Source organism: Triturus cristatus, chromosome 4_2 (assembly GCF_964204655.1).
Source record: "Triturus cristatus chromosome 4_2, aTriCri1.1, whole genome shotgun sequence".
In the NCBI taxonomy this organism is placed as follows: domain Eukaryota; kingdom Metazoa; phylum Chordata; class Amphibia; order Caudata; family Salamandridae; genus Triturus; species Triturus cristatus.
This window is the reverse complement of record NC_140586.1, coordinates 18,144,319-18,167,499: the sequence shown is the minus strand read 5'-3', so window position 1 is coordinate 18,167,499 and position 23,181 is coordinate 18,144,319. Positions and strand designations below refer to the sequence as shown.

General features: G+C 44.2%; 1 protein-coding gene across 4 annotated transcripts in view; it reads right to left on the bottom strand.

The window, feature by feature from the left end:
* HDAC7 (histone deacetylase 7) overlaps window positions 1–23,181 on the bottom strand; it is a 726,616-nt gene that overhangs the window by 332,012 nt on the left and 371,423 nt on the right. For all 4 annotated transcript variants that reach the window (XM_085600245.1, XM_085600246.1, XM_085600247.1 and 1 more), the window contains 3 exons: window positions 12,552–12,693; window positions 2,428–2,543; window positions 2,019–2,141 (listed from right to left, as the gene is read on the bottom strand). In XM_085600245.1, the coding sequence (XP_085456371.1) occupies window positions 2,019–2,141; window positions 2,428–2,543; window positions 12,552–12,693 (381 nt within the window). The remainder of the gene's footprint in view (window positions 1–2,018; window positions 2,142–2,427; window positions 2,544–12,551; window positions 12,694–23,181) is intronic.

The following is a 23,181-nucleotide window of genomic DNA, read 5'->3' as shown; positions in this document are numbered from 1 at the left end:
CAATGTGGGCAGTCAAACAGGGATAGCACTGGACACAGTCACAAGGAGAACATGGCATTCGTTGTTCGGCATCTCATGACATACTTTGTCCCTTTTGTGACAGATAAACAGGCCCTCTACATGGCCGAACACTCACCTCGCACAAGATGGTGGGCGTGCATGGGAAGAGCTTAAAGCCTCTGCCCCTTTAAACTAAGGTTACCATGAATATAAAAAGGGACTAGCATATGGTGTTTTGGAAACATCTTTTGAGTCAAGTTTCTTTAAATAAACAAGATTCAAGTAAGGAGAAAAGAACGCAACACACTGCAGAACAACCTGCGGAGGTTGCTGCCAATATAATTGTGAACTTAAATTCAAGTGTGATTTTATTTTAGGTCTGGAACGTTCCCTGGTTGGTTGTAGTGGCATTTTATTAAGTACCAAACATTGAATCACTACACACTTCACAACAGCAAATTCGCTTTCAAGAAACTCTCAGGTTTGGCTCAATCTAATGATGCCCTCCGATGAAGCCCAGCTACTTTCCAAACTGCTGCTATTGAATGAAGTGGGCAGCCAGTGCCTGGCCATCCAGCATCATTCTGTGCCAATGGATAACCAGACAGGCCCATTAGCTGTACATAAGCTGCTTAGGCATGCCATGTTTACAGTGAGAACTCAAATAGCCAAACCCGGACCCTGCACCACATTCATGTGTTGTCTTCACTTCTGGTGTATCGGGGGTCTTGCCAGTACTGCAAAGTGATGATGCCTGAGAAAAGAAAACCTACAAAATGCATAGCTGCCTAGTCTTAGGTTGAGCATGGCCGCGTGCAGGCCATTTCCAATCCCCAAACAGGTATCTACCATTTTCCACAACTACAGAAGCGGTCTATCAAAAGATGTGTAGTTTAAAGAACATACCCATAAGTCACTAAGGAAGCAGCCAATATGGCACAGTCCTTGTACCTTGTCTGGCGATGAGATTACATTCTGGTGAGTTAGTCAGCATTTCTCCATGTACCGTCCAAATTTGCGGTTAGGATAAATGTTCAGTGGAAGAAAAGGTCCATATTCATTTTCAACCCATAGCTATCCTACTCGGGCTGCGGTCATTTTCTTTCCAGTAATGGCTACAACATAAAGCCACCATCTGCGGAATGTGCAGCATGCCCAGCCCGACTGCCAGTGTAATATGAGTATTTTAGGATGTACTCCCTCGCTGTCGTGAGGCGGAGGGGGAGTAAAGAGGTTCTCAGGTTGTTAAAAACAGAGGAGGCCTTTGGTGCGGTTGGACTGAATCTGTTCCAAGAGCTTTACCCTTCTTCCTTCCCCCAAAATCCACCCCTTTCCCCAGCTGAAACTTTACACATTATGCACCTGTTCAGAGCCTTCTTTTCAGCCACTATCCAAAAACATAGTCAAGAGACTGAAGTATAGGCACAAATTGTGCATTCCAGAATCCATGTAGCAGGTAATTAATTTAAAACATTGACATCATCCAAAGTAAAGGGAGGATTCCTATCTTTCCTAGATGGTGCCATCTTTTATAATCTTACATTTAAAAAGAATAGAATCAACAGCTAATATGTGCTTGTCTTGTTGACACAAATTTGTATGGTTCTTCTCTTACTGCTTCCACCACAAGGAGCATATGAAATTCAGAAAAAGCTATACAAATTAAATGCATTACCGCTTCAAATGTCCTGACCTGACATTGGGAGTAACCTCCTGAGCTGCCATTTGTGCCTCATTGGTGTGACAGAAATGACATACACAAGGCCAAAGAGGTTTGTGTTGTTTCATTCCAGTCCTGGGCGAAAAGAAATAATGAGAAACCAACTAAAGTGAATAGCACACATCATCACTCCACTCCAGACGATGTCTGGCTGTTCATTTATTAGGAAGACCTTTTCAAGCTGAAGCTTAGAGAAGAAGATAGAGTTCAGAGGTCTGACAACAGCTGGTGACTTTGGAGTGCCTCCTCTAACTACATGTACAACGAAATTCGACCCCAGAAGAGAAGCGCCACCTACCGATTGTCTCTGGCGGCCTCCTCTTCAGCATGGGAGGGGCGCTCTCCTTCCGGGTCAAGGGGTTTTTCCGCCGGTCGACTGACTTCTTGGGTTTGTAGCGTACTTTCAGGTTGGGTTCAGATGCTAAAGAGAGGGCAAACACCTATTATTGCACTGTACCGCCCTCTATACTTGCCTTAAAGCGGTCTTATTCCCCACCTCGCTCCACACTACTAAGAGGCAACAGCTTGGTTATGGGGAGGGGTGTACACGATGTCCCCTCAAAGTATCGGGGACTGATTCTGCTTCTAGGTCCACAGCTTATATCCCCATACTTGAGAGAGGGTTTTTATTGCACATTTGAGAAATCATAAATCAACTGGAAACATAAGCTGAGCTCTAGCCCAGGAACCCGCGGCAGGGGCTGTACCTGTCTTTCGTAGAGGGAAGTGCTCTGGCATGTCACTGGGGCTGGCTGCGAGCTGAGCTGTAAAATTGGTAAGCATGTTAGGAGGCGGGGGTTCAGGTTCCACGTGCTCCAGGGTCCTAGAGGTAGAAAGACAAATGTTAAATTCCCGTGGAACAAGACAAAGCCAATAGCACTATCGTTAACACTGTAATATCTTATATTCGAACAACACAAACATGTGTGTATAAATGCATGTACATAAAAGAGCTGTAGTAAAGGGGAAATGGAAATGAATGAGCCCATAAGAATCAGACTTTGCAAGTGCATTGACATCCACGTGGGAGAGGAAAGCAAGCAAGGAACATGAATTATAACAAGTGTGATGTACAAGCGAGACTGATTCAAAAGGAGAGAGCGGTGCTTTTGAGAAAGAGAGACAACCACAGAGGAGAAAGAGAACACGAATGAGAGAGGGCAAACCACAGTGACCGAGAAAACCACAAATAAAAAAAATGGAAATGGAATATGATCAGGAAAGAACATTTAATGTGTGATGGCACAGCCCTTCAAGAAGTTGATGGCAGGGCAAGAAGACATAAGGAATGCTTAGTAACATTGGTGGTGCTGCAAGATGACAGAAGCATTAAATGCTTCAGTAGTATAAATGCAGCAGAGATACTGCATCTATTTGTTAGACCTGGCATCTTTTGCCATGATTTGCCCTATCTTTTTGCTTCTGTCCTCAAATTTTTAGGTCGAGCCTAGCACGCTTGCGTTGCTCTACGAGACTTGTTGTAGCAGAGTATGGAATAGAAGCCCCGCCCACTCTCCACCCATATTTGTCATTGACTTGTATTATATTGTATTGTAATTGCATTTACATAGCGCTTACTACCCCTGACGAGGCGTCAAAGCGCTTTTTCGGAGAGTAGCACGCTACTCCGAAACCCATAAAGGATTAGTGTTGAATTAGTATAGTGAATAATGAAAGTAATTTGAATGCTGGATAGATTAGTCAGTTATTTGGATTGAGAGGGATAGCGGAGGGATAGAAGAGGGTAATAGGTTTGCATTTATATAGCACTTGTTACCCTGATGGGGTGTTGATGTGCTTTTTTGGCGAGTAGCACGCTACTCCGGAATCCATAAAGGATTAGAGTTGAATTAGTATAGTGAAATATGGAAGTAATTTGAGTGGTGGATATGTTATTCAGTTATTTGGATAGAGAGGGGTAGCAGAGGGATAGAAGAGGGAAAAAAGGTTGCATTTAAAAAGCGCTTGTTACCCCTGTTTGGGTGTTGAAGCGCTTTTAGCGAGTAGCACGCTACTCCGGAACCCATAAAGGATTAGAGTTGAATTAGCATAGTGAAATATGGAAGTAATTTGAGTGGTGGATTTGTTATTCAGTTATTTGGCTAGAGAGGGGTAGCAGAGGGATAGAAGAGGGAAAAAAGGTTTGCATTTATATAGTGCTTGCTACCCCTGATGAGGTGTTAAAGCGCTTTTTCGGCAAGTAGCACGCTACTCGGGAACACATAAAGGATTAGTGGTGAATTAGTATAGTGAAACATGAAATTTGAAAGGTGGACATGTTAGTCTGTTATTTTGATTGAAAGGGATAGTGGAGGGATAGAAGAGTGAAGGATTTAGACTTTTATTTTTTGAATGAAGGGCATAGCAGTAGGAGGAGGCTTGGGATGAGTAAAAAGGGATGTGGAGTGGAGAGGGAAGAGTTTAGAAAGGCTTATTTTAGGGGATTGGTATAGTAAAAGAGGTGTCAGATTATGCAAGAAGGGGTAGAGTAGGGGAGAATCTAGAAATTTTGGGGATCATAGTAGTGGTATGGGGTTTTGGATGAATGAGAGAGTGGGTGTGGAGGATATATTGATAGACGTATAGAGTGAGAATAGGATAGTGCATTGGAAATAGTAGTAGAAAGAGGTTTGAGATGAGTCAGAGAGTTTAGGTAAAAGATATATTGAGAGAGGCGTAGGGTAGTGCGTTGGATATGCTGACTTAGAAGAAAGTCATAAATGTATAGATCCATAACTACATGGAAAGTATATAGATGCATAAAGGAAGTAAGAATATGTTGATTAAAGATATTGACAGAGGTATAGGGTGAGAAATAGAGTAGTGCATTGGATATGCTTTTTTAGGAGAAAAGTAATAACTATATAGATCCAAGTACATGAAAGTTATATAGATGCATGAAAGAAATAAGTATATGTAGATTAAAGATGCATTAGATGAACTCTGGTTTTCAAGTGTTGTTGTACTTAAAAATGTATTTATTTATTTAAAACCTAAATATTCTACATGTTTATACAAAGCAATACACACATATATACGTACATATCTATAGTGCAAATATATGCTTATATACAGAGGGATATGCGGTATATTTCTGTTTGCGTATGGTGCTTATGTGGGGCAGAGCAAATTCTTGAGTAGTTTTCTGAAGATAAGGTGGATGTCTGTGGATCTTATGTTGGGGGGTAAAGAGTTCCATATTTTGGCTACTTGAACAGAGAAGGTCTGCCACCCATGTTTTTTTTTCCTTGTATCTTGGGATTTTGAGGCGAGGTGCCTCTCTAGAGCGGAGGTTCCTTTGTTGAATATGTTTGGTGATTTTATTCCTGATGAAGAGTGGCCCCATTCCATTGCTTGTGTCATTGTCCTTCGAAAATGCTGGTTCCTGATTCGCGAATAGGCTTGTTAGTCCCTCCTTAGTTCCGCCTTGTATTCATCTGTAACCTCCCATGGCGACTGGCCCTTTTACTTCGGTTGTTACACTGTACTGCTCTTTAGTCTTTTAAGCACAATTTTTAGCTTTGTCTCTGCTCGTGTACCAGCACAGCAGCCGCTTCATGGACGCCGCACTGCACGTTTTGGATTTTCATTGCTTGGTCAAATACAGCATGTCTAATGCCGTTTTATGTATTTATGAACGGCGCTGCTTTCTCCTCAAGAGCGGGCCTTTATTTATTTATTCATGGCGCTGCTTTCAATTAGATTTAATAAGCCAGTGCTTCAACATACGCTTTTGTTTCTGCACAGCGCCGGCCAGCGAGTGCGGATTTACATCCCAGTCCCTGCCAAGGAGAAGCGTGCTACAAAAATAGAAAACAAGCATTTGCAATGCAATAGGTCGCGCATTTACCCAAGTTTAAGCTATTGGCATTGTAAATGACAATGCCTTTTATTTATGTTTTAAAAACAAAAACATAAATAAAAGGCATTGTCATTTACAATGCCAATAGCTCAACCTTGCATAAATGCGAGACCTGTTGCATTGCAAATGCTTGGATTTTAAAGTCTCCTGCTCTGGGTATATCGCCACGTCCTTGTCAAGACAATTATTTAGATTTCAGGTCTGTGAAGATGGAGCTCTGCATGTGAATTATACAATCCCACTTACTCTCAACGAAGTGCACGTGCGGTCACTCGAGTACGATGAAGGAGCATTGTGAGTTCAGCAGCCCCTTCTATCTCGCCTGTTTGACACATCAATTGTCCTCTGCGTCGCCGAAGGGGGCGTGGGGGTAGCCCAATAGCGTCTTAGCGGAAAGGGAGGGATATTAAAAAGGGGTTGGGCTACTGCAAAGTACATCAAAGTGACTCGCTTTGATAGAATGTGTCTGGGGATGAGACGGGGCCAAAACATTTTCAATCGGGAAAAATAGACACCAAAGGAAAATTCTGAAATAACTCATATTTTCTATGTGTACTTGGTGCATGTAGTAGAAGTCAGAAAATCTGACTGATGTCCTCTTTTCCACAAATTCAATGCCTGTACATGGATGTTTTACGAAATAAAAACATGCACGCACAGTTTAAATATGTTTATGAATTTGGAAAAAAATGTGTAAATTCTGACCATCCATTAGCCGAAATAGATGCAGCAGAAGAGAAGCTGAAACGTCACCTGTATTAGGGATTAGAGATTAGGGACAGTCAATGTCACCCAGTTGTAAATTGCTTTCTTCGCTGACAGGGGCAAGATTGAACGTCTCCAGTAACATAATGCTAACACTTCACCGGCTCCATGTGCCAGGGGCATCCAGGGGGCTGCCAACATAAAAGCTGGCGGGAAAGGGGTAGCAGAAGACTGGCATAGCTGCAGAAAGACTGTGAAAGAAAACAATCAAAGGCCATATCTTGAGCCAAAGTTTCACACTGCAAAGAGAGATGTCATGAAGGCAAGGTTCCACTCTCTCATCCTGATGGAGTATGATGGAGGTGTAGGAGTCTCGCTGACCTCCATGTAGGAGGTCACTGTGATTGGCAAGTAGATCAAAAAGGGTTGTGATAGGAGGTGCACCTGTTACCTGTTGTTGGCAAAGACAAAGCAGGATACCTCAGTGGGTTATGCGCATGCTGCAAAGCGTTATGTTCAGCCTGCATATGTCAGGTTTGATTCCTAGCAGGGATGCTTAAGTCTTTCATCACCCAAAATTGATATTTAAGTGTCATGCAGATAATTTAATCTAGTATTCAAAGGCCTAGAGACAATTTGCTTTCCGTGTGCACTGCATAAATGATGACAACTGAACAACGATAGAGGAATTACATTCCTCCTCAGAACTCAAACAGTAAAGGGAATATGAGAATAAGTATTTGCAATGCAATAGGTCTCGCATTTGCGAGAGTTGTAGCTATTGGCATTGTAGATGATAATGGCTTTTATTTATCTGTTTTGAAAACCAACACAAAATAAAAGCCATTGTCATTTACAATGCCAATAGCTCAAAGTCTCGCAATTGCGAGACCTGTTGCACTGCAAATGTTTGTTGACTCTGTGCTGCATTTTATTTTTGCTGGTTTTAGGACTCTGAGCACTTTTCCACTGCTGACCAGTGCTAAAGTGCAAGAGCTCCCTGTGTAAATTGCATTGGTGATTGGTTTATCCATGTTTGGCATATTTGATTTACTAGTACGTCCCTAGTGATGTGCATCAGGCATGCCCAGGGCCTGTAAATCAAATGTTACTAGTGGGCCTGCAGCACGGATTGTGCCACTCACATGAGTAGCCCTGCAAACATGTCTCAGACCTGCCACTGCAGTGCCTGTGAGTGCAGTGTTAAACTGCCAATTAGACCTGGCAAGTTTGCCCATTTGCCAGGCCCAAACACTCAGTTTTGCTACACGCAAGTCATCCCTAAGGTAGGCCCAAGGCAGCCCCAAGGGGAGGGTGCAGTGTATTTAAAAAATTAGGGCATGTACTGTGTTTTACATGTCCTAATACTGAAATACTGCTAACTTCGTTTTTCAATATTGCAAGGACTATCTCTCCTATAGGATAACATAGAGATTGCCTTGAAACATCTTTTAAGAGTGATTTCCCTTTGGGAGCAGATAGAGATTTGGGTGTTTGGGGTCTCTGAACTCACAATTTAAAAATACATCTTTTGGTGAAGTTGATTTTTAAATTGTGTGACATTTTCTTGCTTAACCATTCTGTGCCTGTGCCTGACTGTGGAATCCATGTCTGGGTTATGACAGTTGGGCTCTTGTGCATTCACTTTAGACAGTCACACAAAGGGAACTGAGGAGTGCCTTGCATATTCTGATGGCCCATCACCAGGCTGATGGGTCTTCCTGAGCTAGAGCGGTAAGAGGAGTTGTCACGGACACCTGAATAGGGCTGTGCTTGTCCTCACACTAAGCTGTCTCCACCCCACTGTAGTGTGTCTGGAGCCAGGTCATGGAAAGACAGGGTCTTGCGCACTATGAAAACTTTCCTTTGAAGTTTGCCTACTTCAAAGGCAGAAAGGGGTATAAGTATTGGACTTCTGACACCCCAAAATCAGACGACTTCTGGACTAAGGACATTCTGCCAGGAAGAAGAGCTGGATGCTGTAGGAGGGACTTCCACTCTGCATGTTGCTTTGTTGGACTGACCTGCTACTTCTGTCCTGGGAGTGAAAGGACTGGACTTTGCTTTCTGAATCCTGCTTCCAAGGTTCTCCAAGGGCTTGTGTGCACTGGCCTCCTGCTAAGAAGTCTCAGGACCATCAAAGACTTCACCTGCATCCTGCTAATAGCACCTTGACTTCTCTGCTGGGAGTCCTGATTGCCAAGTGGTGTCAACTACAGGTCTTGGGCCCTTGGAATCGTGTGGCTGGTGCTGCAACTCAAGAAAAGCAACATTGATGCTGTCAATGCCGCCTCCTGCACCGGAGCCTTAGGGACCGCTTGTAAAGTGCACAACGTACCTCCCCGACTTGCACCGGAGCCCCGACCTCCCTGACGACATCGCTTTGCACTGACTCCATGCTGCGGCCTGCATTGAAGCCAAGGACACCGATTGTGAAGAGCACAGTGCACCGCCCCAACTAACACCGCAGCCAGGACGCCTGTGGATGTTAGCACCTCAACCGCATTATCGCTGAGTCGATAACAGACATAGGCGACCTCCAAACTCATTGACAATGCACCGTTGTAAGGAACCAATGCATCGCCACCAACGCCACATCACCTCCCCTGCGCAGCAGTAAGGAACTGATGTTGCACCGGCACCAGCGACACCTCACCTCCCCAACACCGTGCAAAGTCTTTGTTTTCCTCTTTTTCCACAGGTACTGTTACTGAGGGTGCATGTGAATCCATAGCCAGCCCACGCTACTTGCGGTCGGCACCAAACTGTCCAATTAGTACGTATCATGATGTCAAAATAGCCCCAGGTGGAGCTATTGTTTTGTAGGAGCTATATCTTAACAGTAATCTTTCTAAAAGTGATATCTTGACCTGTAAATGTTGGATTTCTGTCGTTTTGTTCTTGTTTTATTCAGATAGATATCGGCTATTTTTCTAAACTGGTGTGAACCCCATTTGTGGTGTTTTCACTGTGCTACTGTGTGATATGTACAAATGTATTACACATTGCCTCTGATATAAGCCTGACTGCTTGCACCAAGCTACCAAGGGGGTGAGCAGGGGTTATCTTAGCTGTCTGACTCCCTTAACTTGACTAGCGTGAGAGTCCCTACTAAAGGGAGCCAACCACAGAGAGGAAATAGAGTGAAAAAGAGAGCGAGAATGAGAGAGGGCAGAGCTACAGTGACCAAGAAAGCAACAAATAAAAATAATGTAATATGAGCAGGAAAGAACATTTAAGGTGTGATGGCGCAGCCCTTGAGGAAGATGATGGTAGTGCAAGAACAAGCATTTGCACTGCTATCGGTCTCGCCTTTGGGACCTTATTTGTATTTAGCTATGCAGCACATTAGCCTGGGTGCTGAAACATCTACTGTTCTTTAACATGGAGGGAAAGTAAGCACCAAACTGCATGACACGCCAGGTATGGGAACACATGGGGAGAAATATTGCCTTTCAGCGGGAAATGGAATAGTCCAAAGCTCTGTTTTTAATATAAAAGCAGGGCCTTCAGTGGTCATATCACTGAAAATACAAGATTTGAAAAAAATATTATTGTCTACGGGTGCCTGTGGAAGACAATTCATATGGACTGTAATCTAGAGAATGCTTAAGTGAGTCTGGTATTTTACTGACCTCTGCTGGTCGTTTTCTATCAAGAAAGTTGAATAGAGACAGTTGCCAGAAAAAGAAAAAAATAAAGACCCTCAGCAGAAAGCAATTCTGGTATTTTACTGACTTCTGCTGGTCGTTTTCTATCAAGACAGTTAAATAGAGGCCGTTGAACAGAAAAAAAGTCCATAAGCAGAAGCAGACAAGTCCTAGGGCTGATCTCCAGAGCCCACAAAGTACATTCACATATAAGTATATACTAAAGTATATACTAAAGTATATACAAGAGGTCTCGAATGCTCGACCTAAAAACAAAAGGAATGCATAGTAAAAATGGTGGTGCTGAAAGACGACAGAAGCATTAAATGCTTTAGTAGTACCAATGCAGTAGAGATATTGCATGTATTACATTGCAGATAGTGGTTCTAGAGCAAGAGTTCAATAGTAAGACTTGTTGGTGGCGACTTTGATAAAATGGCAGCTATAGATGAGCCTAAACATTACTGCTAGCCCCTCACACAGTCTCTCTGCCTATACTCTTGATTGTGTGGGCTCTAGGTGTGTTTAAAGTTGCCAGAGAGTATTTGATACAGTTAGCAGAATTCACCCCCTTTTGTTAATCCTGGGCTTGAGAAGTCATCGGGTCATGCAGAGCTGAGCTCTGGAATGGAATGCTGCAGCTGTACTGTTCATACATGGATGTGGGCATCGGCTGTTTGACCACCTTACTTTGGAACGAACTGACTCCCTTCATTTAGAAGAAGCTATTTGGGTACCTGATAAGGTGGAATGGCGTATCCACATGTAAACATCTGCTTTATATCTGCCTCCCTGTCTCCCAAACCCAGCCCAATTCATATGACCTCTTTCTAACGCTCTTCACTGTGTCAGTTCCATTTCTTGCTTTGGGACTCCTCACTAGTGCACATCTGGGAACGTGTGGATTTGCCTTCGTTGCCTCTTTTAGGAATCCTTTTTGAAGAGATACCTTATGTGTAATCTATTTTATATAAGAGAGAGAGAGCGAGAGAGAGAGAGAGTGTGTGTGTCTGTGTCTGTGTCTGTGTCTGTGTCTGTGTCTGTGTCTGGGTCTGGGTCTGGGTCTGGGTCTGGGTCTGGTCTGTCTGTGTCTGCATGTATCGGCCCCCTCGTCTTGGGGCCGTTATGATGATATGAGTATATGACCTGAATAAAATGAATCTAGCTTCACAATAACAAAGGCCTGTATATAATGACAATTTTACCCAGGCAGAAAGGAGGGGATGCAGCATCAGATCTGGAGTGAGCATCCTTGGGAGGGATGAGCAGTGCACCCGCCGCTACCAGTCGCTTCATCGAGGTGACGCAGGAGGGACACAGACACATTCGTTTTAATGGGCAATAGGGACCGAAAGAAATTAGACATTAGTGAGGCCAGACTTACTAGTGGTGCATTGGAGACCTGCCCCGTTTTGGGGACAGAACGACAACACTGTAGGCAGCAGGGGGCGGCCTCGCCTGCAGTCAGCAGTGTCATCTAATGGCCTCATAGTTTGTAGTAGGGCCTGTCTTAACCGGAAGCTTATACTGATGTCAGATTACTCTGTCCTAGAACAATGTGGAGTGAGAGAGTGAGCAAATGTGAATGCACACCATGAACTAAACAGACTACTGGGGTAAAAAGCTTATCAGAGAGCCCGTGAAACAGGAGGGCTGCCCCTCTGGCGCCACCCTTTCCCAACAACATTCGATCCACACCACTATCCTGGCTACAAATCTTTGGCCCTTAACCCCCGCTTTTTCCTGATAAATGTGCCAGTTTTGGGACCATGTCTTCCTCCCCCTCCCAATACCTTTAATAGTGTCTATTTCTGAACCTCCTCACTGCATAGTTGCCCTTTTGCTTCAGCCCCCCACCCCCAATTCTTCCAATCTCTCTCTGGAACTGTGTACACCATCTTTGTATCTGCATCCAGCTCCATCACATTCGCATGAGAGTCTCTCAGTCATCCCTGACGCTCTTTCCCTCATTTCAGTCCAGTGCCTGTACACATTCTCTCCTACCTGAGGTTCATGTCTCTCCTTCTCCCGCAGCCCCTCCTCTTCTTCCCTGAGTTTCTCTCTTATCTTTGACAAGGCCTTGGATGTGCATCCGGTGTGTCTGTGACCAAGATGTAGCACCAAGTAGAACTCCTTCTAACCGCAAGCATCAGACTGAATTGGAATCCATTTCGCTAGGGTGGCAGCCAGGCCTGTCACTTGTATTGGATACAAGATTCAGACAACCCGGTGGGAGAAAACAGGACTGCATGTAATTCTAGGTAGGAGTTTGGCCTATCTCACCTTTGTATGTACTACGATCACACATGCATGCAGACGCACACATACACACATCACTTCCACCTCCTCTCTCATGGCATGGCAACCAGCAGGTACTGAGTCATTTGAGGAGTACAGCAAGGACTGACTTCCTTTTGTGGGACAGCATGGGCTTAATCACCTGAAATGTACAGGGAAGTTGAGTCCAGGAGATAGTTGCCTGACTCTTTTATAGGCAGCACATGATGCACTCAACAGCTGAGCCATCTCCCCTGTCGTGGACAGCATTTCTAGCTCACCTGTACCGCACTGCGAGGAGTGACTCACTTGTAGGAGATTCGCTGCATTATCTCACCTGTAATGGACAGGAGGGCCATTCCTGTTGCTCATGCAGTTCCGCTCCATGACCATTTGCTGCTTCGTGGCTTCATTGCTTCGCTGCTTGCTTCTTATCAAAATGGCTAGCTTTTGCTTCACAGCTGGGCTCGCATTGGCACCTGTGGGCAAAGCAAAGGAGAAATGTGACATCAACATAAGAAGAGACCATTGATGTCTCGGCCAAGTCCCACCAGGAATCCAATTGCATTCTTGCACAGAATGAGTACCGGCAACGACTGGGGACATTGGAAATGCATGCATAGGTCTTAATTCCCTGTCGCATTTAGAACTCAAGATCATCATATAAGGAAGGGGAATGGCGGAGAAGAGGTAGGCGGGATGCAGGGAGGACGACAGCGAATACTGTCACAATAGGCTAGGACTTATAGGGGAACCAATGCAATGGACTCTCTGCAGTGAGCGCATGTAGAGTGAATGTGTTTGACAGTCGCTGACAGCACACTGACAACAGACGACTGGTGCCTGGTGGGAGGAGTGAAAAGGAAGGAGGCTAGATGGAGTCAAGCAAGGTCTCTGACCTCGAGTCCTGGTACAAAAGTGAGATTCCATGGACATTGTTGGTTTCCCTTTGTACGTTTTCCTTCTCCATTGCAGACTGTGATTATTTTACTTCGAATGTGTTTGTGTTCCTAGGCTAGCGGTACCCCCACCTAAACGCTTAGATTTCTGTAGTTGCATCTACATAGTCAGTCCCTCAGGTTGCTTCTCCTATGTGGGGACTTTCCTTAACTACAGCAGATCCTCACCTGCTGGCCATCCTCCTCCCCTTCCTACACCCATCCTCCTCCCTGCGTAACCCCTGCCCCAAGGGCGTCTAACCGCGTATTCAGGTAAAAGTGGATGAGGTTAAGGACTACTTCCTGTGGCGGCCCCCCCAACTCAGGCCTGTCAAGACAGGTTCGGATCTGGACCATGACATTCATTTTACTCGGCTCCCATCACATCCTTGGTTTATTCCCACCATTTCCTCCACTCTGCTGCTCGGTGCTCCTTTGAGTCATTGATTACCGCCCTCTCTTTGATCACCCACACCAATGGGTGCGTTGTCACCGGCCCTGGGTGAACCCCGCAGAGCTATGTATGTGGGGCATCTGTTGATTCCATAGATTTCTCTTCAGTAACCTGTGGGTGGACTACCCCCATGCTATATGCTATGGCTGACTGCATGATGCCATCTGGTATGTGTTGATGCCTGACGGTCCCTTTAGCATGTATGATGGCTTACTCCATGACCATGACCTGATCCTCTGCCACGCATGGGTGGTCAATCAAGAGCACATATGATGGCTGGATTATAATCCCAGTTCCTACATTCACTCTCCTAGGCCACGCACAGCTGGCAGGACTGAACACATATCATGGCAAGTTAGAGGATGATCAGCCCTATAAGGTATTATATGGGCCAGTCCGATGCGGACTACAGAGAACTTCCACTGGGGCAGGTTTCATATTGGACACTTCATTCCAATTCCATGGCAGTTTCCAAAAGCATATACTATGGCTGGCTGAACAATGACAACTGCTATGGGCTGCTACCTGCTGCTCCTCAGTGGACTCATCAGAGCAAGTGCTTTGGTTGTAACCCACATTCTTATGTTTTTCAGTACCAAATATAGATGGACCCTAAAGCCTGCACTACAGATTAGACACAATTGATTGTTTCATTGTTCCTCAACCTGCTGCTAATATGGGCACTTGAGCGCACACTACAGCTCAGCTCAGGGCTTGAAAAATGTACTCGCCCGCTCGCAAATGTTAGTCAATTTCTTCCAGGGCGAGACAGTTTTCAGGCCTACTTGACCGGCCTGGCGAGTGAGCTTTGTCGCTGTGCTAAAGTGCAGTGCCGGTTGAAGGCTCTAGAGGGCAGCTGGGTGAAATGTTCAGGAACTGCCGTGACAAAATGCGGGAAAAGAAAAGGTGTTGATTGGCTGATTGCCACGCGGGCTCAGTCTGCTGAGGCCTAGTTGCAATCAACCAATCAGATCGTAGCTAATCTCCGCACAGTAAAGTGTACACACTTCTCATTGGCTGATTACAATGAGCCGCAGCAGGATATACTGACGGAGAAGCGTGTAAACTATCTTTGCCAACCCCTGTACCCAATTCACTTGACCGGAGGCAGGCCATGAACAACACTAGTGCCCTAGCGAAGCAGAAGTTCTCCTCCTGCACCTTGGGTGTTTAACCATGTTTCTGGGAGCCCTGCGAGTGGAGCTCTGCCAATGATGTAAGCCTGCGCTGCAAATGTTTTGAAGAAAATGTGTATGCAACCAATTTGTGGGTCGAGTACATTGATGTTAGGTCGAGTAGAAAATTCTAGTCACTAGACCTGCAGGTCAAGTACGATTTTTAAGATTTGTCGAGCCCTGAGCTCATGTCGGACTGCATCTCCCAAGGGTAGCACCCTTAACTTTTGGACAGTTTCTGTGGCCCATAAATTGTATGATGCACACACTCCATATTCATGACACATCTTTTCTCACACTTCTCTTCCACACCCAGGCATAGGCGCTGCTACATTTTAGCTGAAATACAGTTTCAGTAGTCTCTGCCTTTCAGAAACAACCCCCCCAAAAGCTCCCCTGTAGTCTGCAGTTACATACTTTATATCCATCGATTCAACAGCATGTAATGCTTGATTGCGCATTCTGTCACTCATTTTTGTTTTAAATTCAGGCTTAGCCACAGCAATGAAAATTAATAGGAGCATATCATTGATCCTCAAGCACAACGTCAAAGATTATTTATTCAAATAGGCCACGTGACAGTCACACACTAATTTATCCACAGCACTCTCACATATAGAGCATTACTTGAATACACATACCCAGGGCCGGAGTGGGAACCAAAACAGGCCCTGGCAAACTGCTCGGCCGGCCCCCCTGTGGGGCAGGAGGGTGCAGCCGAGCTGTTTGCTAGGGCCGGTTTCGGCCGATTATGTTACAGGGGGCCGATATTGCAGGCCCCCCGGTAACAAAAAATGCCCCCCGGGGGCCGAAAACTGACCCCCACCATGGCAGCCCAGCAGGGAAACGTCCGGTTCCCACTACGGCAAGTCCGGCCCTGCACATGCCTCAAAAGTCTGTGGCAAAAGACTTTGTCACTTTCTAGATCGGCGTGGAGGGCAATGTGCTAATCCTATACTTTAAAGTTTTGCTACAAAAGAGATATTTGAGGTGAGCAGATTCAGAGTGTTGCATGTGTTGTAGGGAGCTCTATACAGCAGCTGCTGTCCACCTAAACTTGGGAACTGCCCAGAGTTTCTTGCTGCCTTTTTTGTATAAGTTATGCGGCACTCTAAGCCTGAAAGGGTATTGTTCTGAAAGAGTGCAAATTGATGTTTTTTATGCGAAAAATTAAAACAGTTTTGCCATTAAATGGAGATACATCAAGATAATTGCTACAATTGTTCTAACAGATGTATGTAAAGAATTTTCTTTTGTTTCTGTAGACATTTTTAAGCACTTCAGCAGATTTTTACATATCTTTCAAAACATTTGGACTGCCCCCAACAGGATTATGTAACTTTATGGGTAGTTCTTATTTACAAAAATGAATGAGGAGCGGATCATGCCCAAAGTTTGGGTATTTATTCATTGATGTACACTGGGTGTGTCCATTCCCAATTAATACTACCAACATGGCGAGATGCATGGACCCTGAAATATACTGATTCGGAAACACTGAACAACATGAGTTTATTGATCCAGGACTGTATTCAGTCCATGCTCTCTCCTTACCAAGTGCTGGTGCCAATTCGCAGGAGGTATGGCCAAGAATGGGACAAGGCTTACAGACGGACTTAAAACACCTCTCACGCATGATCAAAGAATCTTGACTTGATGACCAGGGTTTTGGGCGAGCACCCCACAGGGTTTACTATAAGACCAGTATCCATGAAACAGTGTATACGTTTACAAGTGGTTGGGCACAGAACTATAATTCCTTGTCCTGGTGAATGAGAAGCAAGGTCAGGGGACAAAGCAATATATTTTCTAGGTATCAAGTGTACGAGAACAATTTGTGCGACTGGGTGGCGATGGAGAATGCATATGCATTACTAACTAAATTTTATTTTGATACATTTTCTCTTCATCAGGGATATTTGGTCCCAATCCAATGTGATATGACTTGCACCCGGGTTCATCAATCTATAAGAAAAACCAGGACGTATGCGTATAGGAAATGTAGTTACTTCTACCAGAAAGGCTTGTTTTCTTATCTATATCTGTTTAGTTTTACAATGAAAATGTTACATAATATCATTAATAATTGAGGTATTACTTGCACAGAATGAAGATAGGCAAGTTACATTTTTATTGATTATTTCCATGTTTGACGTTTTGGTGACGTACAGATTGTGCGGTGATGCCGCAGCGCCTATACAAAGCTTGCTAACTATTGAATCCTCGGAGAGAATATGGTCAACAAGGGCACAAAGGTGATGGGAAAAAATGGCATTAACCCGGATCAATATAAACAAGCATTTGTGGTCATTTACAGGAATGGTCGCATTGCAGCAAGGCATCTTGGCAAAGTGTGGTCAAAAACAAGTCTCTGCAGAAACTAGTCACAGGACGTTTTGCACACCCTGGGTTACTCGTAGGAGTGCACAATGGTTATATCCCAGTACAATGGCAGTTCCTAGGCTCACAAATTTAAGATCTGTGGACATATATGCTCGCCGAAATAAGATACAGCCCTGGAAAGTCTGGAAGTATGTCCACTTTTAGGTGGTCCTACATGCAGAGGAGGCGTTCTTCGGGGAGAGGCAGGGGTTGTCCTGTGCGAGGTGAAGAATGCCCACAAGGCTTGTGGTTTAATAATGCCTCTCCTGTTCAAACTGTGTACTTTATAGTTAGGCTGATAAAAGACTAAAATGCAAACTGGGTTTGAAATACACCAAACACCAGCATATTTACAGGGGAATTCGACACCTGCTAATATTTTCCAGTTGGGGAGAAACAGAGATGAAGGCAAGCGGAAGTAGGAACACATACGGCAAGGAGCCTCACTGCACTACCAGCAGAGGGGAGCCACAAATACAGACATTTCATTGAGGGCACCAGGGAAAAATTCACTCTGTCTCGGGCGCCATTATTCCTTGCATATTCCCTGTGCGTGAAATGCACAGTTTCACCATTTGGGGACAATCCTCAGGAGTAAGGGGTAGACACTGAAAAAAAAATTGCACAGAATTATGGCCAAGCACACAAGCCACGATGCAGGGTGAGGCCAAAAGCACAACACATTGAGTGGGGCCTTCCTCGAGGGCCTCTATAGCTGCAGACAATATGTTGTGTACGCCCTAAGTATGGTTGGTGTCGTTTGAAATATTACTATGTCAGCAGGGGCCAGAGGCGCAACTAGAGCCAAATTACGGGGGGGAGGGGGGGGGGGGAGGTTAGGCGGTGTTAAGAAAGAATTTCGGGGGGAAAGGGGCTAATTCTTCCAGCAATAGGCTGAGGGGAGTTGCAGGGGCTCTGAGAAGGGGTGAAAAAACAACAAAGCTGTGTGTGTGCCCGGGAAGCTGTCTAAGGACCACTCATGACAGTTAGTGTGGAAGTCCAGTAATGTTGGATTTACACCCCTGGATATCGGGTCGCTCTGATTCATGGTCCCAATGGCCATATACAATGTATGTGTCCACTTCGCTTGCACCATTGCATTTCAAGAACAGTGGCCTTTGAAAAATACAACTGGCCAACTTCCGGGTAGTCAATAGACAATTTCAAATCTAGACTCAAAATTGTGAATCTTAAAGATCCGTCCCCAAAGATCATTGTATCAAATTCACTCATATGACGTCACATCCCTATTGTGGCATAAGCCAAAGGGATATGACGAAATGTGCACCACCGACCTGTAGTAGAGAATTAAAGGCATGCATAATTTATGGCAGAACAAAACGCTTATTCCATTGAACATTAAACATGTTATGAATGCTAGATTGAGACTTATTTCCACTTACCAATACGAGATGAAAAAACAGACTGCATATAGTTCATCCAAGCACACCTGGAGCAATCGTGAAAAACAGCAGATCTGATCTTCCATGATCAGTCAAACTAATCTGATCTTCCATGATCAGTCAAACTAATCTGATCTTCCATGATCAGTCAAACTAATCTGATCTTCCATGATCAGTCAAACTAATCTGATCTTCCATGATCAGTCAAACCTTCTTCGGTGGAGGCCACATTACCTCCTGGTCTGTGGGCACAAACAGAATGCAGCAAAACCTCCTGCCGAATATGCCACCTTACTACGCATTCTTTTTCCCATTTCGCATGCCCTATACAAGGGTACATGGACTGCCAAGAACAAGCCACCTTCCCCTTTCAGATCGGGCAGAGGGCACTGCTTCTATGGCTCCCTGGATCATTTGTTGAAACGATTTGAAGCCGCTCCAATATTTGCTAGTGGGCACAGTCTGAACGGGCTCGGCCTGTTTGCCATCGCTTGCTCTTTTTCCTTGAATGAGCTGCAGCGTACTACTGAGTTTATTTTTAACACAAAAGGGCGTCTCCCCAGAGACAATATTTGCTCTACGCTGGAGTGTTTGATAACAGTTCCCAGTCAGCGCTTGTGCTGTGTATAGTATGCGCCATCTTTACAAGCTGTAACCTTGACTATTAGTGCAAATCTAAACTGAAAATCCCTATGAATAGACACACGCATCGATAGATTTACAGAAGGAAACCTATAGCCAACGTCTATAGTAAAACAAGAGACACACGCATCGATAGAGTTACAGAAGTAAACCTATAGCCAACGTCTATAGTAAAACAAGAGACACACGCATCGATAGATTTACAGAAGTAAACCTATAGCCAAAGTCTGTAGTAAAACAATAGACAGACGCATCTATAGACGTACAGAAGTAAGTCTATAGCCAAAGTCCATAGCACATCATTAGACACACTCATCTATAGACTCACAGAAGTAAATCTGCAGCCAAAGTCTATAGTAAATCATTAGACACACGCATCTATAGACTTCCAGAAGTAAATCTATAGCCAAAGTCCATAGCACATCATTAGACACACTCATCTATAGACTTACAGAAGTAAATCTGTCACACGCATTTATAGACTTACAGAAGTAAGTCTGCAGCCAAAGTCTATAGCAAATCATTAGACACACGCATCTATAGACTTATAGAAGTAAGTATGCAGCCAAAGTCTATAGCAAATCATTAGACACACACATCTATAGACTTACAGAAGTATGTAGCCAAACTCTATAGCAAATCATTAGACACACACATCTATAGACTTACGGTAGTTAGTCTGCTGCCAAAGTCTATAGCAACTCATTAGACACACGCATCTATAGACTTCCAGAAGTAAATCTATAGCCAAAGTCCATAGCACATCATTAGACACACTCATCTATAGACTTACAGAAGTAAATCTGTCACACGCATTTATAGACTTACAGAAGTAAGTCTGCAGCCAAAGTCTATAGCAAATCATTAGACACACGCATCTATAGACTTATAGAAGTAAGTATGCAGCCAAAGTCTATAGCAAATCATTAGACACACACATCTATAGACTTACAGAAGTATGTAGCCAAACTCTATAGCAAATCATTAGACACACACATCTATAGACTTACGGTAGTTAGTCTGCTGCCAAAGTCTATAGCAACTCATTAGACACACGCATCTATAGACTTACAGAAGTAAGTCTGCAGCCAAAGTCTATAGTAAATCATTAGACACATGCATCTATAGACTTACAGAAGTAAATCTGCAGAGCAGCCCAAACGTGTTTAGCGGATCTTTTACTACATGTACAATGGTAGCAAGGCTTTGCCAGAAGGCTCTGATGCTAGTACCTGATTAGACTAACGTAACCCAGCCTCCTTGTATGATTCTTATCTGTGATTAGCCTCAATTTCCTGAAGTAACCACACAGGTACAAGTAACACTTTACAAAACTACTTAATAAACACTCCCACCCCAGGCTCTGCCACGAGAATGCAGGTGGTTGTTTTGCCAGGTACCCGTTATTTTCAGCTCAATAGCCAACTGCATCGTGTATCAAGAACTAAAATGTGTTCTGATGATTCTAACTAACTATGCTCACATTATACTCCCTCTCTTGCCTTGGCTTTGTTTACAACTCTAGAAGCCCATTTGACTCGACTGATCTTGTGGCACAATCTGCAAGGATTCTGTATTCTGTTCTAAACCTCAAGTATGCAATAGAGGTAAGGGTAGCTTGTCCCATTTACTTCACAGTGCTATTCAAATATCCATCTGACCGGTAAAATGGATGATAATTGACTGGTCCATTAGGGAATGAAGACTTTATATAAGGCTCACTTTGACTTACACGCTTCTTGGTGCTTTTAACTATCAGTGCAAAAGGGTGACGGCTCAGTAGGACGTGATCAGATGAATAAGACGGCAGGGGCGGGTCCTCCGTTTGAGCGGAGGAATGTCATCCCACAGGCTAGAGCTGAAAAATAAAATGGCAATAAAGTTTATTTATTAGCATTGTATTTTTCAGCAACAGACTTGTCCTGAACTGAGTGACGGGACGAAGCGGGCCAGCTCTGCCGAATGGCAGCTGCAGGGAGCTGTGCGCTTTAAAATGTGCATGTCTCTTTGGCCAGATGTCTTGCGACAGTGAACCACAAATGCATATTTTAATCTTCTGTAACCCAGCTGTCATACCAACGAGAAGACCCTTGGGGAAACCAATGGGGGTTCAGTTAAATGCCCATACAAAGAAATCCGAAAGTTTTCAACCAGGGGCGGTGAAGTGGCCATAAGTCACAAGCAGGCGGTCCTGGAAGGGTTCGAAGGCAACAAGAAACGGATCATGAGCGCCAGCACGATTGCAACACTGAAATAAACGCTACCACAATTGTGAGCACTTTAAATAGAAAGATGAGCATGTGGAAGTGTGTCTTTTAGCAGACACACTGGTGCAGGGTCACCTTTGGTCCACGGGTTCAAGTGAGGAGAATCGACACTGGAGTGAAGTAAAAATCAGATCATTTATTATCATTCATGAGCGGAGGCCTCGTCCAACAAGCACAAAGAGATACTCAAGGAGGAAGCACACCGAGCAATGATTACATGGGCTTTTATAGCAAAGGGTCACAAACAGGGGACGCCCCATGGTAAATAGAGCTTTGAGAAAAACACACAAATGAGGCAATGGTGAGAATCAACAGCCTTGGTGTTTTGAGTAATCTTCGCGTCTTGAGGCTGCACAACAAGATATGTTATCTGTGTAAACTTTATTTAGGACTTAACAATTGTCTGGAAACTCCAAGCAGTCGCAAGCTGTTCTTTTGAGCTGACTCTGCATGTATACACAGCCTGCAATACCCCAATCTAGATTCTTTACAAATGTTTGTGCAGGTGAGGTGTCAAGGATAGAGCCGGGGCTAGAAAGGAGGGCAGAGGTAAAATGGATGACGCATAGCTCAACTCAAAAACAAGAAGGGTCAGATTTTATATTTCAACAAGTGCTTTGGTAATGGAGCATTACTTTGATTAAGGATAGGGCCAGGCTGTGTTAGACAATAACGAGGTCAAGGTAAAAAACGTAAAGAATGATACCAGTACTAAAAATAAGTCCGGGTGGTTGACCTCATGTTAAACAATTGCTATGTACCTATGGCCGAATGAGGTACATGTTCGTATTGCACTTTCACGAAAGCCTGCTTGACGCAGTATCAAAAGCAACAGGCATCTGCAATGCTATAGGTCTCGCATTTACGTGAGTTTGAGCTATTAGCATTGTAAATGACAATGCGTTTTATTTAGGTCTTGGTTTTTAAAACTTAAATAAAAGGCATTGTCATTTACAATGCCAGTAGCTTAAACTCTCGCAAATGCGAGACCTATTGCATTCCAAATGCTTGAAGGCATCACTGAGTTGCTCCCTTCTGTCTCCCATGGTCCCTGAAGAGATCCCCGTTTTTAGCCTGCAGAACTTAGAATAACGTGTTGATACAACAAACATCCCCGGAAAAAAATCAAACCCAGCAATATGGGTGATTCCCTGTGCGGTGTTTTCCGGTCCTTTCACTCCGGCACAGGGCATCGGGTCCCTGGTATTTGAAATCTCACCTGAGGTGTAAAACCATTCACTGCTTCCAAAATGGGCATTTTAGCCCCATCTAAAACACCTCAAAAATGATCTTGATGACGTGTTAATGAACGAGAACGTGTAGCCGCGCGACGGCGCACTATTGATCAACAGGTATTAATGTTCACTGCACACCCTTCCAGGGACCATCTTATGATGCACCAGATATAGGGCCGATTCTGAAGAAAAGTCGCTCAGGAATACATTTTGGAATTGACAGAGGATTGCAAGAGTACTGCCGGGAAACCATGATGACAATCACACCTTCCTGAGGTCAGTTGTGGAAATCTTTGTAAATTTCAATGTTCTCACATGCGTACATGGGTATTTTTTTAAACATATATATACGTTACGTACATTTACGCATGCGCAAATGCCTTTCAATTGCAGAATCCCATTTCCCTGCATCGCAAACAATTTTGGGTGAGTCTGTTCTCCGTTTTCACCGTCCTTAAAGACTTAATCCTG